General features: G+C 34.9%; 1 protein-coding gene across 1 annotated transcript; it reads right to left on the reverse strand.

Moving 5' to 3' along the window:
- Positions 1 to 753: 753 nt before the first annotated feature.
- Positions 754 to 12,473, reverse strand: LOC130051492 (uncharacterized). Its single transcript, XM_056153454.1, has 2 exons — positions 10,725 to 12,473; positions 754 to 2,880 (listed from the first exon to the last, which is right to left on the reverse strand). Exons 1-2 carry the CDS (start codon positions 12,300 to 12,302, stop codon positions 1,186 to 1,188), a joined length of 3,273 nt encoding a protein of 1,090 aa, XP_056009429.1. The 5' UTR covers positions 12,303 to 12,473; the 3' UTR covers positions 754 to 1,185.
- Positions 12,474 to 16,955: the final 4,482 nt, after the last annotated feature.

Here is a 16,955-nt window from a genome sequence, read left to right on the forward strand (position 1 = left end):
TCTCTCCATCCCCAAATTCGCTGCTAAACCAAGATCCGCCCCAATCAGATGGAAATATACAGCTACAGCCTAATGCAATGATATGACATTTAAAGATATCTTCAGTTCAGATTTCCAAATGTTATACTCATCTTCTGTAAATTTTCCTATTTCCGACTCACCAATATTTTGAATGCCTCCCAACAATACGAGATTAGAAAGGAATAGTAATTTCATTACTTGTCGAGATAAAGTGTGGTGTAGTCAAATCACTTATTGAAACAACGGGCATAGATATTAAATGGAACGTATGATATTGTTCTAGTTCTGCAAGGAAGACGTTTCATTTACTGCACACTTTGTCACAAAACTCGATTTGTTTGAAGAATCATTCACGTGTTGTATTCTGCAAAACGAAGGTGCTTGATTTCTTTTTTTAACATGGTCGGGAATATATATGTTCGGGTTCTTGTATTCTTATCAAACTCCTTCAAAATTTGTGTATATTACCTTTATTTTGTATGTACAGTATACCAGTAATGTACATGAATACAATGTACTTACTAGTATACACAAGAAACACGAGCTATTTATTGAGCGTATCAAATACTAGTAGACAATTTGTTATAATACTGCCTCTGTTAGTATCGCTCCAGTCAAGATATTCCAAGCTATCATAAACCTCGGACGTTGATTTATGATCTCGTACACAATTAAATTAATTCTTTCAATAGAAAAGTAGGGATAAATGTGTCATTGAAATATAATTTTACGAAACACAATAAATCTCCGGAAACCCTCAGCTTCTTCAGATATAATTGAATTTTTCTACACGGTAATCTTTTTGGTGATAAGAATGATAGCATTTATTTTTCATATTGTATTTTCAGCAGAAATCACAGTGGAAAAACACCCACACTTGAACTTTAAATAAAACGCTAAAAAAACCGAGTTTTTTTTTCTTTTCTTTTAATGAATACTCGATGTCAAAATAAATAAAACAATAACAGTGAGAAGCAATACTGTGTAAGTAAAAGTGAAAGTAATCGCTCAATTTTAAAATTAGAACTGTAAAAAAAAAATAAGAGTTCAATTGTGTCGGTAGCACGAATTACTAACAAACTTCAAAGCAAAATGTCATAATGCAATAGTCAAACATGAAATTCTTTGCTTTCTCCCAGTAATAATTCATCAAAAAATTTATCGTCAGTCATATTCATCATAATGACCTATGTTGTGGACCCTTCGCGTACGTCTTGGAGTCAGATTCCGGACGGTATCGAAGAGATCCTGTTTCGGTTTCTTCTCAGGCATATCCGGTTTCTTCTTTCTCGTGCAGCAGTGTATCACTAAACAAATCATTGATGTAATGAAAGCGCTTCCTCCGGCCGCGGCAATCATCATGTAGATCGTGTTCATTGAGAACACACCCTCCGTAGGTTTGGGTGTTGTTTTGACGTCTGCTGGTGGTTTTGGTGTGGTTTTGGGGGTTGTCGTCTGCTTGACAGTTGTGGTGGTTGTTGGTTTTGCCGTGGTTGTGACAGGGGTTGTAGTAGTTGTGGTGGTAGGAGTTGTAGTGGTAGGAGTTGTGGTGGTGGTGGTGGTCGGTGTGGTGGTGGTGGTTGTGGTACTAGTGGTGGTAGTCGGAGTAGTGGTGGTGGTGGTACTGGTGGTGGTAGTGGTAGTAGTTGTGGTAGGTATATCGGTCACCGTCACCCTCACACTCTCTTCGTTCTGTTTTTTCACATTGTTGACCTGAACTTTCCACATCCCGTCATCATCGACGTCCAAGGAATTTATTGTTAGTACACCTTTGTCGGAGACGTGATACTTTGAGTGATTGTAGTTGTAATATTTCAATTTTGTGCCATCGGGCTTTATCCAAATGACATCAGGAAACGGATCTCCGCCAAACGTGCATGACATGTTCAGTAAGGTGTGATATTTCCCGGTCTGTGAACTTGATGTGCACCTGACAGATGCAGGCACACAGATGAGCTTGGAAGATGGAACATTGACAATGGACTGGTATTTCAGAGAATCCGGTGAACTACACGTTACGGATTCAGGTATTGGACTGGGCAGTACTTTAACCCATTCTAATGCACAGGTACATCTCCAGTTGTTGTTGTCCAAACGCACAGTCTTTATTTTATGTAATTCCATCACACTTGTATTTGATAGCTGTGTAAACGAGTTTCCAGATATATCTATGTAACCTAGGTTAGGACTTAGTTTGGTGAAGCTCCAGTCTAAGCGTCGAAGTTTGTTTCCGTGAAGGTCCAGAGTCTTCAGCATTGAAAGACTGTTAAACAGTCGCTTATCCAGTACATCCAAATGCATTTCTGCCAGATATAATTCCGTTAGTTGCGTCAAAACGTTGAAAGCGGTCAAAGCTATTTCAGTTCCATTATTTCCAGACAAATGCAACACCTTCAGCTTAGATAACCCCTTAAAAGTGTTTTCCGAAATTTCACCAATTTCATTGAAAGAGAGGTCTAACAAAATCAATGTGTGCGGTAGAGAACCATCTGTAATGGACTCGACATCGCAGAACGCCATATAAAGTCTTTTCAAATTGGGTAAAGATGAGAAATAAGAATTTTCGACTGATGCAATTTTGTTTCTGGATGCAAAAGTACCACTGAGTTGTAAAGCAGTGATTTTTGACGGTAATCCTGACGGGAATCTGGTCATTTCCTGTTTACAGATTGCAGAAATATTGGAACACTGGCAGCTTGAGGGACAAGCGCATTCAACAGGTACCCAGTTTACTACAATAAGTACACATATAATCACGAGAGCGCTATTATTTTCCATCACTGTTTGCTCAATCCTCTGTTGTGCTGAGATGTTTCCGTATCGTTCTCCGTTACCGTCTCTGAAAATACAATTTTGTCTCTACCTCCCGTCTGTCGTCTTTTTAAAATTTGATATCGCAGTCTCGTTTTAAACCGTTGGAGGTACCTGCTAAAGGTTGTTTAAACCTAATTGATGGGAGTTATTCGTGATTCTGGTTGCCTATTCACCGATGGTTTTGCTTTTGATATTTCTCATAATACGTCATGTCAAAATTAATGAATTTACATGAACGAAACAGAGGAATGTCGGATTAGAAGGCTTTCAGAGAACAACGTCATGAATCAAACCGTGTATATCTTAATGTCTAGAATAAATCATATTAGAATTTAATGTCTTCAGAAACACAATAGAGTGGATAGAAAAGTTAAGAGAAAGTTCCGTTGCGTCCAATCACAATGCCGTATGTATTAAATGGCGGGTCCTTTGAGTGATAGCAATACAATTACCCAGTAATCTAGCAGTTTCTATATAAAATTCTCCCCTAGAAAGCAGCTACTTACTTTCCGATCTTTCATATACTTGTTTTAATTTTCCCTAAAATGGACTTGTTGATTTTTATAATTAATTTCCAATGATTTTGCATGAATACTATGATATGTTGACGTAGAGGGCAGGTCCTCTTGGATGAGAATTCAGAGATTAATTCAGTTCGTAAAATAGCTCTCAAATAAACCAACGAATGAATCGTCTAGTGACTTTGTCGAAAAGAGGTATATTTTACATAGAATTTTATTTTGGGTGATTATTTCCCATCTTTATATATATAAATATATATACACTGTGTAGAGAGAGAGAGAGAGAGAGAGAGAGACTGCACACGACTGTAATTTCAAGCATACTATATCGGACCTTTATAAAGACTATGTTATACCATATACAACATTGTATAATTATATACACTGTAACAGTCGTCGGTTAGAGATAGTACCGGTTGATTGATTGTATCTTGCTTAACGTCCCTCTCGAGAATTTTTCACTCATATGGAGACGTCACCAATATCGGTGAAGGGCTTCAAATTTAGACCTATGCTCGGCGCTTACGGCCATTGAGCAGTGAGGGTTCTTTATCGTGCCACACCTACAGTGACATGGGAAATCCGTTTATAAGGTCATATCCGAGGCTAGTAGTTGGAGGCGGCATTCTTGGGCCGGTTTTAAATACCTTGGAGTCGAATTCAATGTTAGACTCATAATTAAACAATGAAACAATGCTTCTTGTACTTACTAAAATCGATTAAAAGAAAATATTACTCCAGAATTCGATAACAGAAGCACACAATTGTAGTTAACCGAATTTTCGCTTTCATTTGAGCGAACGATTAACGTGACTCAAAACAAAGCTCGACAGTTTGTTAAAATGTTTTCATGAGGCTATTTATATGATGAAAGAACCCATAAAATAGATATTAGTAAGTACAAGAAGCATCGTTTTATTGATTAGTTATAAGTTTAACATTGAATTTGGCTCACAAATATTTAAAATTGGCTCGAGAATGCCGCCTCCAACTGGAGGCGGCGAATTTCCAGTTTACGTAATGGCGCCGGTTCTGACGTTTTCCTGGCACGGTAAATATCAAAATCATAAAAAAAAAAGCCAGAAAAACGTCAGATATTTTGGACTAATCCGAGGCGTGATGCCGAGCGTTTCGCGATGGAACTGTCACTATACCTGTTTTAACGACTTGGGTCTGTCACGGCCGGAATTCGAACCCCGATCTTCCGCGTACCTCTAGACCACCGCGGCAATGTAAGATTAATTGTGAAATCACTTAGTTATTTGAAGAAAAGCAGTGTCACCTAAGTTTACATTAATTGCTAGAACCGGCCGAAGCTGAACGTATATCTCCAGAGATGAATTATGAAGGCCTGCTCCGAAATTCGGTAAAGCCGTCAGTCCAAATATTCAACCGAGTCGAATCTCTGCCGAGATTAACCATAAAGTGCCACGATCTATGTAAAAACCGACGAATAATTAACGGTCTTGGTTAGATGATGAATCATGAGCAGCACATGATAATCATTATACTCATACTATAATTAAAAGCTGTAATTACTTTTTGGAAATGCAATGGATAGAATCTATTACCAGGGACCTATATACTAACGTTAGTATATAGGTCCCTGCTATTACTTCTTCCTTAAAAGTGGAGGGAACTACTTTCCATACAAGCCACACCCACTTCGTCTTTCCACCATTTTCTCCACCGCGCTCTGTGACCTAATGTGATTGGCTACTTGTATGGACATTCGTAAAACACAACATACATCCCTCGACATGCAATATATTCCCTCCAACGAAATAATGTTTCCGTCAAACCGTCCATGGACAACGATGATTTCCGTTGTTTTATGATATACGTGCACTTTTAATACCTGGTAACTCGCATTCATATATAGTTGGTAGTACGTATTCTAATATTGCAAAAGAATGCGCGGTATTTTTATTTTCATATTCCCTTTTAAATTATTTTAGAACAAAATAGCTCTTTTAAAAATTCCAAACTAAAAACTGGAATTCCAATATTGATTAAATAAAAGACCAATCTGCTTGATATAATGAATGTGCACTGAGTAGCGACTCATTGGTCAGAGTTTATAGAGGACGTGCAATGTACATGAAATTACCTATCCAAGGTGGAGACAAATTTTGACAATCCCGTGATAGAGTGGAAGAAAAATAGTGTTTGACGTACATAAATCAGTCAACGGGTACAATGTCGGCCCCCTATGCGGCGATGAATAATGTCCAAAACACAAACAAGATAGATCTAATTAATACCCGTTCAACTCCTTTAAGTGGCCCCTCTACCCCAAACTGAAGACACACACGCAGAGCGGGACCCGATATTGCAGATTAATTGGACAATAGTTGTTTGTGGAGGTTATCGCGGGGAATAAGTTTGACGTTTCGTTTCCATAAAGATATCGTTAGATTTCAATTAAGAGTAATTTACGGGACACTCTGCGACAACACTTATTTTTCAATCGGTTTTGCCGCTAAATTTGGACAACTCTTAACTAATTGCTGTCGTGAAAGGTACTTTTTGTGATTTGGATTATCACAAAAACGCATAGTTTTACTCTGTTTAGTCTCTAAGAAATCTATGAATTAACTGATTTACTGGGAATATAAATGTAGAAATGATGTATCTTTACATAGGATAATGTGTTTATTTTCACTTTCTAATCGCCAAATGGGCAATCGGATTTCAGCTCTTTCGTAGATAAAAATTACTTCCAATGTTTAGCAAGGTCAAAGTCCTTTATTTCAATTCAAAACTTGCAAGTATGTCATAAATATGCATCAATAATGAGGCTCAGAACACGTAAGAACATAACAAATATGTGTGCGTTCAGTTAAAATATGTGAAAGGAATTTACAAAAACTTCTAATTTTAATTTATCATTAAATACATACATGTACCTACAGCTTTATTTGTTTGATTTACACACTACATGTAATATCTAGTCATATTTAAGAAATAATTTCATTTTTTTTAAAGTACGAACTGCGGCGTTTACGCTAGCATACTCCATGAAGGGCATTGGCGTTCAAAAAAATCTACATTTCATTTCTGTCGGAATATCCTCAGCTGTTAAGATAGTCGTACTATATTTATCAAGATTCATACGCACATCATTGTTCACATTCATGAGATAATGGCTATCATTTCAATTGGTAAAGATATCTGTACAAGTAGGAAATATTCAATTGCTAGATACAAATTAATGGATAGATTGCTTAGGTTAAATGATTTGGTTATTATTGATACACATCTACTACTTTGGGGTGATCATGTCTTATCTACTGAATTAGATAATTGTATTTTCTCTTATGTTCAGACGTATATTCATGACACTAAAAGATTTAGCTGGTGATCATATCATATTACATTGTTTATCTATAGAACACTTTCCATTTTTGTATTCTCTGTATATTATTTTTAATGACAGTTGTGTTGTAACATGTATTAGGTTATAAGGAGAAGAACTCGTTAGTTGTACGAACTTGCTTCTGGTCCTTTTGTATATATTATATACAATAAATTCGTTCAAATCAAATAAAAGATATCGAAGATAAAAAGAATTGAAAATGTCAATATTTCATAATATCTAAATGCACTATAATGATCATTTCATTGGTATAAGTTACTGAATCAGCGCTACAAAGATTACGTCAATCTACTAAACTTATTGCACAATGCACTGCACTGTATACTGACTATATATATACACATGTAATTTATTTTTGAAAATACATGAGGGTAGGAAATGTGTTAGCATAGATTTTGCTGATAAATACAGATTCACATTTGTAAACTATAATTTACATTTGTTAACTATAGTTCACAATTGTTAATCCTAGTTTCACAAATTGTGATACTATATTTATCAGATAAACTATGACTTGTAAACCGTAGTTTACAATCGTGAAACCGTATTTATCAGATAAAATATGTTTTGCAATCGCTAATGATTGTTTTCATTGTTAATTATAGTTTACGCTTGTGAAACATAGATTATCTGTTAACTATGGTTTACAGATGTGAAATATAGATTAACGTCGTTAACTATAGTTTACGTTCCGTAAACTATAGTTTACAGTCGATAAACCTAGTTTATCAACTGTGAAACTATGTTTAGCTCATTTTTGTGAATTTGGCGTGCCATAGTTAGCGCTTGATGAAAAATATGCTGGCGTGAGGCGTTGCTGATCATACCCTCGTGTAGTTTATTTTTTGTTTCTTCATTTCTATCGAAATTCTCAGCCTTTGAAATGGACGTATACTATATCTATATTTATTATATAGCTAATAAATAGTCTAATATAAAATCTGCGTAAAATCTAGAGAATGTTAGCGTTCAATATCCTGAGAATTTATTGAACGCTAACTTTGCATTGCGTAAAGTGTATGCGCCCGAAACATTCCGAGTATGAGCGTTCAATATTGACGTTACCGTAACGACGTAAACAAGCCAAAATGGCAGACGACGGGCCTTTTGATATTTACTTAAGCAAAATGTTTTACTGTACATAAATTATGATGTCCCCATTTACAAAATCAGTTTGCTTCATGCATTAATGACGGGTTAAATATTGAACAGTTAAGAAATGCATGCTGTTATTGCACACTGCCAATATTGATGAATTCTCGTCTATTTTGGTGTAGTTTGAGTGAAAAGGGATATAATTTAACAACTAAATACTTTAGCTATATAATAAAAGGGTTATTGAACTTATATAGGTGAATATTGGCACTCGTTGGCTGTCAAAATGCACTCGCAAGCTCGTGCATTTTGACAGCCAACTCGTGCCAATATTCACCAATATAAGTTCAATATCCCTATAACCCTATATTACAATATGTAGTAAAAAAACCAATTCTGTTAATTTGCAGCTTGATTTTGATGTAAGTTACACATGAAAAGATAAGAAAGAAAACCAAAGTGTGAATTTGTCATTTATTAAAATAATTACATAATCTTACATCACAATCGTGAATCGTAGCAGTTCACACAATTGTGTATTTTCAAATAAAATGAAAAGCTCGATGGAAATGAATATAGACCTGATGAAATTACATTGGAGCTCTCTCTCTCTCTCTCTCTCTCTCTCTCTCTCTCTCAACTTTCTTTCTTACAATTCAAACTTTTTTGGACATTAATTAACAACAAATCATTACATATTTAAGCCTTGAATAAGGGCCTACTGACATGTACAGGAAAATTGAAGGATGGAGCACAGAATGCGATTAATCGAATGTTTTATTCCATAAAATTGTAGAGGAATCAAACATTTACCATGCAACAGGTTTTTGTTTTTCAAACTCTAGGATAACTGTGATTCCTTTCCTGTGTATTCAGCAATAACTATATATATAGTTTAATTCGTTTTTATTCGATGAATTTTGATATTTTTGTGATGTAACTAGCTACATGTACATGAAGTGGTAAAGTTAGGCCGTTCGATGTTATTTATAAATAATTAGAATCAGTTGCAAGGATCATATTAGTTATATGTATGTAATCTGTTAGAGGGGAATTATATATGAATATCATAAGTCAAAAACAGCTTAAATATGGAGGAATTTCTCGTGATTTGCCTTTTACTGTTTGAAATGCATGTAATTATTGGGGCCTTTTAAGACGATAATAATTTTTTTTAAAAATGCATATCAGTGTTTATTTTTCAAATTTTCCTTTAAAGTAAGAAGATATTTTCATTGTTGTAAATACATGTAAATATTAACATGTATCTATAGTCTTAACAGTTCTATCTCTTTCACATTTTTTAAAATAGTCGTCGATTTTGCTTGGACTTTATCACATATTTTGACCTTTCTTGATTATGGACAGCAAAATTATTATGTACACCTACACCAGCCATCAAATATCACCTCATATCTTAGATTTACGAAGAGTGCGGTGAAAGAAGGTCCTTTGAATCAAACTCCCATTCATCTTCAAAAGAATTGAAATACCCCATGCACTGCGCAGTCGACTTTCCACGAGGTGGCATGCTATTATAAATAAGCATGTCTTTGCTTTAACAAACTGTGAAAAATGAAAATTCAGTCGGTTATCAAATTTTTAACACCCTCGTTGCCATATTCGTTGAGATAATTTGACGTTGCACAATGATGGCGCCGTTTATTCGTGGTTGACACGAGTATACAAGATTAAGGTTTTGTTGCGTCTTTTCAGTTGACTTCTTGTTACGTGTTTTCGAATCCCAGCCAAGACTTTCCTTTACAGGATAATGAAAACCATAAACCACGGAGAACATTAATTCAATATGTTGATGAAAATGTTTCAGGTGTTTGTTTGGATTGCAAGGTAATCCACATCAGTCATTTGTGCCACAGTGACACAGAAAAAAAGTATCGAATTCTTCAAGAAAATTAAACGAACACTCAAAATTCATTAAAACAAATAATTTAATAAAGAAAAGTCACACCATGGTGAAAAACAAACATCTCGTACAATTTTTTTTTCAAGCAAATAATAAATATATAAATGTTGAACTTTGATTACAAAACGAATCTCAAAAATCATTTCACTAATATCAGTGAGTAGCCCTGATACATGATAATAAATTTATATTATGTTAACATTAGTAACGGCTTTACGATGATGATATTGTATACACTTTGAAGATATTAAATCAGAATATGTAATCATTGACTAATATTTATGAAATCAACTGCATCTACCATTAATCATAAACTCAACTGAAAAATATATAACTCCATAATGAGAGAAAAATTCTCAAGAGGGAGACGTTAACAATATATATATAACCACTAAATAAATAATAATTAAAGGCATTACAGTGGGAGTAACTTATATTCTCGTTTGCTATTTGCGACCGTTAATGCAAACGCGCCGCCGGTAAAACTCAGTTTCCGACCGTCAAATCAGCATTTAACGGTCGCAAATAACAATTGAGAAAATAATTATTCTCCAATATATAAATCTTAATTAGGTGAAAAGTACGTTATGTTATCTAAAATGAAGATGGCGAGTGTTGAAATTTACTATCGACTAGCCAGTACACGTGGTTTTTGAGCAAACAGATTCGTGGGATTAATTATGACAAAACTATTCCTGGCTTCGGAGCTATAAAACTCTGACGAACTTTTTTATAAATTTTTTTTTTATCTCAGTCTGACTTTTATAAAAAGGAACATCTATGGCTAATAAGTGGGACTGGGGTCAAAAGTAAGCTCGTCTAAATGTCATGTCCCCAGAGCCAGGTCATCAATATTTCTAACATCAGTCAACTAACCCCTTCAGTAACAAAAGATAATATATATTAACAGATACGAAATACGTATCTTCGTTGTAAAAATTACGATTCATAATTCAGTTTTGTTCATTCAAAGTTCTGATAGCGTTTCAATAATGGTGAAGGCATTGTTATTTCGTTGAGCTTTTCGGACGTCGTAACTTGGTCGCCGACCCACTTTGTTTTTCTTGAATGGCTTAGAATAAGCTTGAGGCGGTGTTTTCTTACAGAAAGCAAAGTACAAGATAGCAACACAGATTGAAGTTATCAGCAACGAGCTGCCGCCGACGATGGTCAAAATGATGCCGATCCTTTCGAAGTTTTCTTTTGGATCGCCACTGCGCTTCGTCGAATTAGGGGTAGTCGTTGATTTAGGCTTGGAGGTGGTGGTGGTTTTCAAAGTGGTAGATGTTGTGCTTGGTGTTGTAGTGGTAGAGGTGGTGGTAGAAGTAGTAGCGGTGGTGGTAGTTGGAGTGGTAGTAGTTGGAGTGGTAGTAGTGGTGGTAGTTGGAGTGGTGGTAGTGGTGGTAGTTGTGGTAATAATTCTTACCTCAATATGAACAACCACTTTGATATCACCACCGTGCGTGTTTGTAATTGTCAGAGTCCAGTCTCCCGAGTCACTTTCCATGGACGTAGGTATGACGAGAGTTCCGTCCGCAAATACGACATGAGAAGAATTAGTGGAATTCTTTACAATCAACTCTTCTCCATTTGGTTTGGTCCACAGTGGATAAGGGCGCGGATCTCCACCATTAAAACGACAGTTAACACGGATAGGGTCCGTTTCATTGACGATGACTGTTTTCTTGTCGCACGTCGCATTATACGGAGGGATACACACCATTTCACTGTCTGGGATGTTCAATAAGTCTCGATTTTCTAACTTCTTTGGCGAGTTGCAAACTACCACGTCTCTGATATTTGTCCATTTCTTTAGAGGATTCATCTCGCAGTTACAATGCCATGCATTTCCCTCCATGTACAGACTTTTCAGGTTTACCATTTGTTGATAGGTGAAGGAGGGCAGCGCGATCAAACGATTTCCTGCCAAATCTAAGCTACCTAAAGATGCAAAATTCTCAAAGACTTCTGACTCGAATTCCACAAGATTGTTCCCATGCAAATCTAAATCAATCACATTTCGAGTATTGTAGAATAGATACGGTTGAATGTTACTCAACTTCAGTTGTCCAAGAAATAACTCCAGGAGATTAGGAAGACCCTGAAAGGTATTTTCTTCGATGGCACAATTTTCATTTCCCGTTAATTCGAGTTTGCTTAACTTGTTTATTCCACGAAATGTTCCCCTATTTACCGATTTCAGCTGATTATCAGACAAATCTAATGTTCTTAGATTTGACAGACTCGAAAACGCACCATCCTCGATTGATTCGATACCACACGACGACAGGTACAGACGCTGTAATAGCGAAAAGCGCACAAAGTCACTCTTTGTAATGCGGGTGAATGAATTTTTCCGCGTGGCATTCCCAGACAAATGGAGATTCTTCACGGCAGTGGGAATTCCTGAGGGTATGGAAGACAGTCCCCCGAAACATTGTACAAGAGAATCCCCATATAAACACCGACAGTCAGACGGACATCCGCCGAAGACTGTCTCCAAGTACAGAACGTAACCACATACAATCACGGCAATGTTCTTCTCCATAACAAAAACCAAAGTGTGAAATGACGAGGATTTCAGTCCGATTCTGGCCTTTTCACAGTGTTGAATATATCGTAAATTAGCATTTTATATTTTATTTCGTCAATTTGTATTCCAGATTGATGTAAAATTGGTCTTTCGCCTAATCCCTCCCTTTTTGAAACCGCGTTGACCAACAGGTACTGTGTATAAACCTTAGAACAAATCCTCGCTTCTTATCACATTAACTTGGGAAGGAAATTTACGACATTGGACTACGGGGGGCGGGGTTTAGAAAATCAAGCACATCGGTAATCTCAGATGTAATACATTGACGAAAAGGTATATTTACACAATTAAGAATATATCTGTCGATGCATTGCGCTTATAGCAATCGATTATTCCTATTAAATTTTATTTTTAATTTAAAAATTAAGGTTTTCATAGTGCTCTAGATAATAGAAAAAAGATGATATAGGGAAATGGAACACAAATAAAATGTATTGGAAGGAAAGTTGAGAAACATAATTTTTACGTATACATATACCTCCTTGGTACGTTGATCTAATGATTGTGCAATAGTTTTGAATTCTATAGGGCCGCTTTGATGGAACCGCTTATGGTAAGTTCAATGGATGATGATAAACTTTATCGCTCTCATTATTCTTGTTCAGCGAAAGAGAGGAATGTCAATCAAAACTTTAATCAATCATAGCGCACATTTCAATTTAACGGATTAAACATAAATATACAACGATAACTGGGTGTAAGAAAGATGCGAAGTAAATAAATAAACAACAATTAACGACGATAAGAACTTCTTAAGATTTTCTTCAAATTAAAATGTCCTCCATATAAGGTGGGAACCTTTTATCGTCATTTACAAGCAACAGTTCTGAAGAATTTTTGAACTTACTTTCATCAACAAAACTGATCAAGTATATTTTACGTAAAAGAGGCAATAAAATAATATTTATCAGCTTATTTTTTATTCATGTGATGTAAAGGTTAGACTGTTAACGTACATGTGCGCTGGATGTCACCGACATATTTTTGCCACCGAAGACAGACTGTCTTCTTTCTCTGTTCTACTTATTTTGGCAGTAAATCTGGATGGTGTTTATTTTTATTTTGTAAAACCAAATGCAAGGGAATTCATACACAGATAAGTTCAGAGCATCCTAAGTCTCTTAAAAACCATTTGTAAACGATCTTATTCATCGAAACTGTCACATAAAAATCTTATGACGTTTCTACTTCAAATATGGGCAGCTTTTATCGCCAGCGTGGTAGATATTTAGGTCATTTAATATTGAAATATCGTCAATGATATAGAAAAGAGACACTGTATTTTTCGAAAGCATTTAAAATTGATAATAAATCAGAAAAAATCCGAGATTATGGATTCTTTAGTTGCAAATGCGTGCATAGTTATTCAAAAGGCGTAAACATGGAATTAAATGTAGACAATTTTATCAGACTTGATTGAAGTTGGAGATCTATATTTTGAATAAAATTCACCCTAGTATGTTCCACAATGTAATTTATGAATCTATTGCATTCGAGTCAGCAAAATTACTTCCGAAGTATCAATGACACAGTAGGTTTGTTACAAATGCTTCACCTGAGATCACAACCTATAGATATTTGTTGTTGGGTGTTTTTTTTAATGGGGGGGTTGTTTAGTCACTTTTGTCATCAGTTGATGAAAACGTGCAATTGTGCTCTAAACAGTACACGTACATTCACGGCGAGGATTCTGTACATACAAGCATGACCTACAAGACATTATCTTTTCAATCAAAATATCAAAAATCCTAATAATAAATGGATGAATTACGCGAACAGGTGCCCTGTTTCAAAAAGGAATAATTAAATTCTAAAATTTACGACTTATACAATCATTACATTTATTGCTTGTATTCACAAATTCTCAAAGCCCGTCTTCATTTCTGAGGTTAACACTTTCAACTATTTGGGTTGTGGAATAATTAAATACTGAGATAACCGGAACTAGATTGTGACAATATGAAATTTTAAAATCACACATTTTGATTGAAACCGCAGTTATTTCTCAGAGGAGCATATATCTGATATTTCCAACCCTCATTCTCATTGTCATTGCAGGCAGCCTATGTTGAATATTTGAGCTTAATCCGGTTTATAACTGATACTCGTATAGTTATACGGTCAAGAGGCACAAACATTCGTCATTGTCCCTCAATTTTCACTATAATATAATGAACTGTGAAAATGTTTACATGATCATAGTTCATTAAGAACGGTTTTACCAGGAATGTAGATTTGTCAATAGTGTCAAAAGATATCATTGATCCTTCATTGATATAAGTAATCTAAATATTTTGGGGTTTTGACAAAAATACACCTTTTAGATCATTTGAAAAATAGGGGTGGCGAACACTTTCATCCCTTGATTGTACTTCAGTTAAAATGAAATTTTTGATAAAGATCACGTTGATTCGATTGCATAAAATGGTATATCACTGAAGTCATTAATCTTTTGAATTTGCTTACTATTTGATATTTACATGTATATCCATTAATGTCATCATCTTTCAGAAAGAGGTGACAAAAACGATAGATTATGACGATTTACAGCAGTACCAGAAATCCCATAATCCTTGTGTAAACTTCCGGTTCGTCAGGTCTCATTTTTGCCCCATGGAATAGTTGCCCCACGCGGCCCACGTGCTTCTACTTCATGTCGTAAACCTAGATTAACTAACACGGTTTCTTTCAAATATTTAGACGTGCAAAAGTCACGTATTATTATTCTCATAAGCTTTAACAAATACAGACAATCCATTGCACAATGACCATAACTCTAGTTCATTTCCTTTAGAGGTTACGATATCAGGAAGTAAGAAGAATGTTGGGTGTATCGGGTGCGAAAATATGAGTATTTCGACATGCACGTCAAATTAAAAAGAATAAATATTCTTGCGAAAGTAAGGGATGGTGAAACTCAGAAACTCCTACCAGACAAATTTCTCCGAAATCCCCACGGAAGTTACAAGTGATATTTTTATCTTACAATCGCCATTAGTACTCAATAATTGAGTACTAATAATATCGTATTAATTAAAGACATACTGATATTTATCGTATTAATTAAAGACATACTGATATTTATCAATCAAGATATTTTCAGTGAACTGTATCATACCAAAATTTTAAATCATGCTAAAACCGTAAGAAAAAGTCAAAAGTTCAGACTGTTAAGTTTTACAGTCAGTGTTTGAGTTGAACTTGAACAAATTCTATTACAGATTGAAAACAAAACAAAAGCAAAATTAACCCTCATCTCATAAAAATATTGGGGGGAAAAATCTAACCCCCCCCCCCCACACACACACACAAACCTACAATTTTGATAGCAATAATTTTATCATATTTTATGGTGATATGCCCTTTACAAATTTAGAACGTCTTTTCCCTATTGAAAAATTACATGCATGTATATTTACATATATATATATATATATATATATATATATATATATGTATATGTATATATATATATATATATATATATATATATATATATATATATATATATTAATTGAATGAATAACGTGGATATTAGAGATTATTTACATTTTCAATGGTTTTGCCTTCAATATCTTTATAAATTGTATTAATAGTCATTTCCTCATGAATGTGCTACAGTTGTGAACAATGCGTCGGCGGATCTTAGTAAATAAAGTACGTCCATTTTAACGGCTGGGAATTTCGACAGATATGAAAGTAAAATATACATATAAGAATTGAAAGTTCATGAAAATATGACCTACAACGTTTCACATTAAAAATAGTGACCCCGTTAAAAAAAATGTCTTGATTACTAGTGTACTAATTTGTTATAGCACTCTCTGACTTTGTACAGGTGTTTTTCAATTTCTTTTATTTTTTCTTTTAAAATAAGAATGTAAGATGCAGACTATTATTTTCTCTGCTGTCCAATATATACATAATAACGTAAAAGGCGCCAATAACCGAGTTATTAGTGATTTACTTTCTTTTATCCCCCCCCCCCCCCTCTAACCTTTTGTTAATTTTTGACCTAATCATGTTGTGCATCATGCATATCAATTAGATATACTTGTATATGTTGCCAAAGTATGATATAAATGAAAATTCGAACATTTCCTGATTTTGTCACAGTTAGTACTTAGCCATTGTATCAAACCTTGATTTGTTTTGTACCTTTTGCTTATTTGATGCAATAAAATATGTTCAAATCAAAATGTATGGATGAAGGCCACACGTCACCTGCCAAACTGGTTTACCCCTCCCCCGAACTTACTTGAGGAATTCACGACTAAAATTTTTTTTCGAGAAGATTATATAGTCCAAACCATCGATTTCTCTGCTTTTAATGTTCAGATACATACAAATGCATGAAGGTTGTTTTTTTTTTTAGTAAGACGTGAGCCAAAAAGTTAATTGTTAAGATTCAAATATCTTTCAATGACATCACAGATATTTGCAATCTTTCAAGACCCACATCAATTAAGCAATAATTGCTGTTTTCCAATTAATTAACTTGGGTATATTACTAACTGACAGTAATTTATTTTAGTCATGGATTTATTTTGGCAACGTTCGCCGTCAGTAAGTTCCAGAAGAATTTCTACAGACGCGGGTTTAAGAGTA

Source organism: Ostrea edulis, chromosome 2 (assembly GCF_947568905.1).
Source record: "Ostrea edulis chromosome 2, xbOstEdul1.1, whole genome shotgun sequence".
NCBI lineage: Eukaryota > Metazoa > Mollusca > Bivalvia > Ostreida > Ostreidae > Ostrea > Ostrea edulis.

What these genes read in the sequence shown, in the direction of transcription:
- LOC130051492 (XM_056153454.1), bottom strand. Translation starts at nt 12,302, where the DNA reads ATGGAGAAGAACATTGCCGTGATTGTATGTGGTTACGTTCTGTACTTG. An exon ending in TTGAAACGCTATCAGAACTT is followed by an intron (nt 2,881 to 10,724) that starts TGAATGAACAAA and finishes GACGGGAGGTAG; the next exon opens with AGACAAAATTGTATTTTCAG.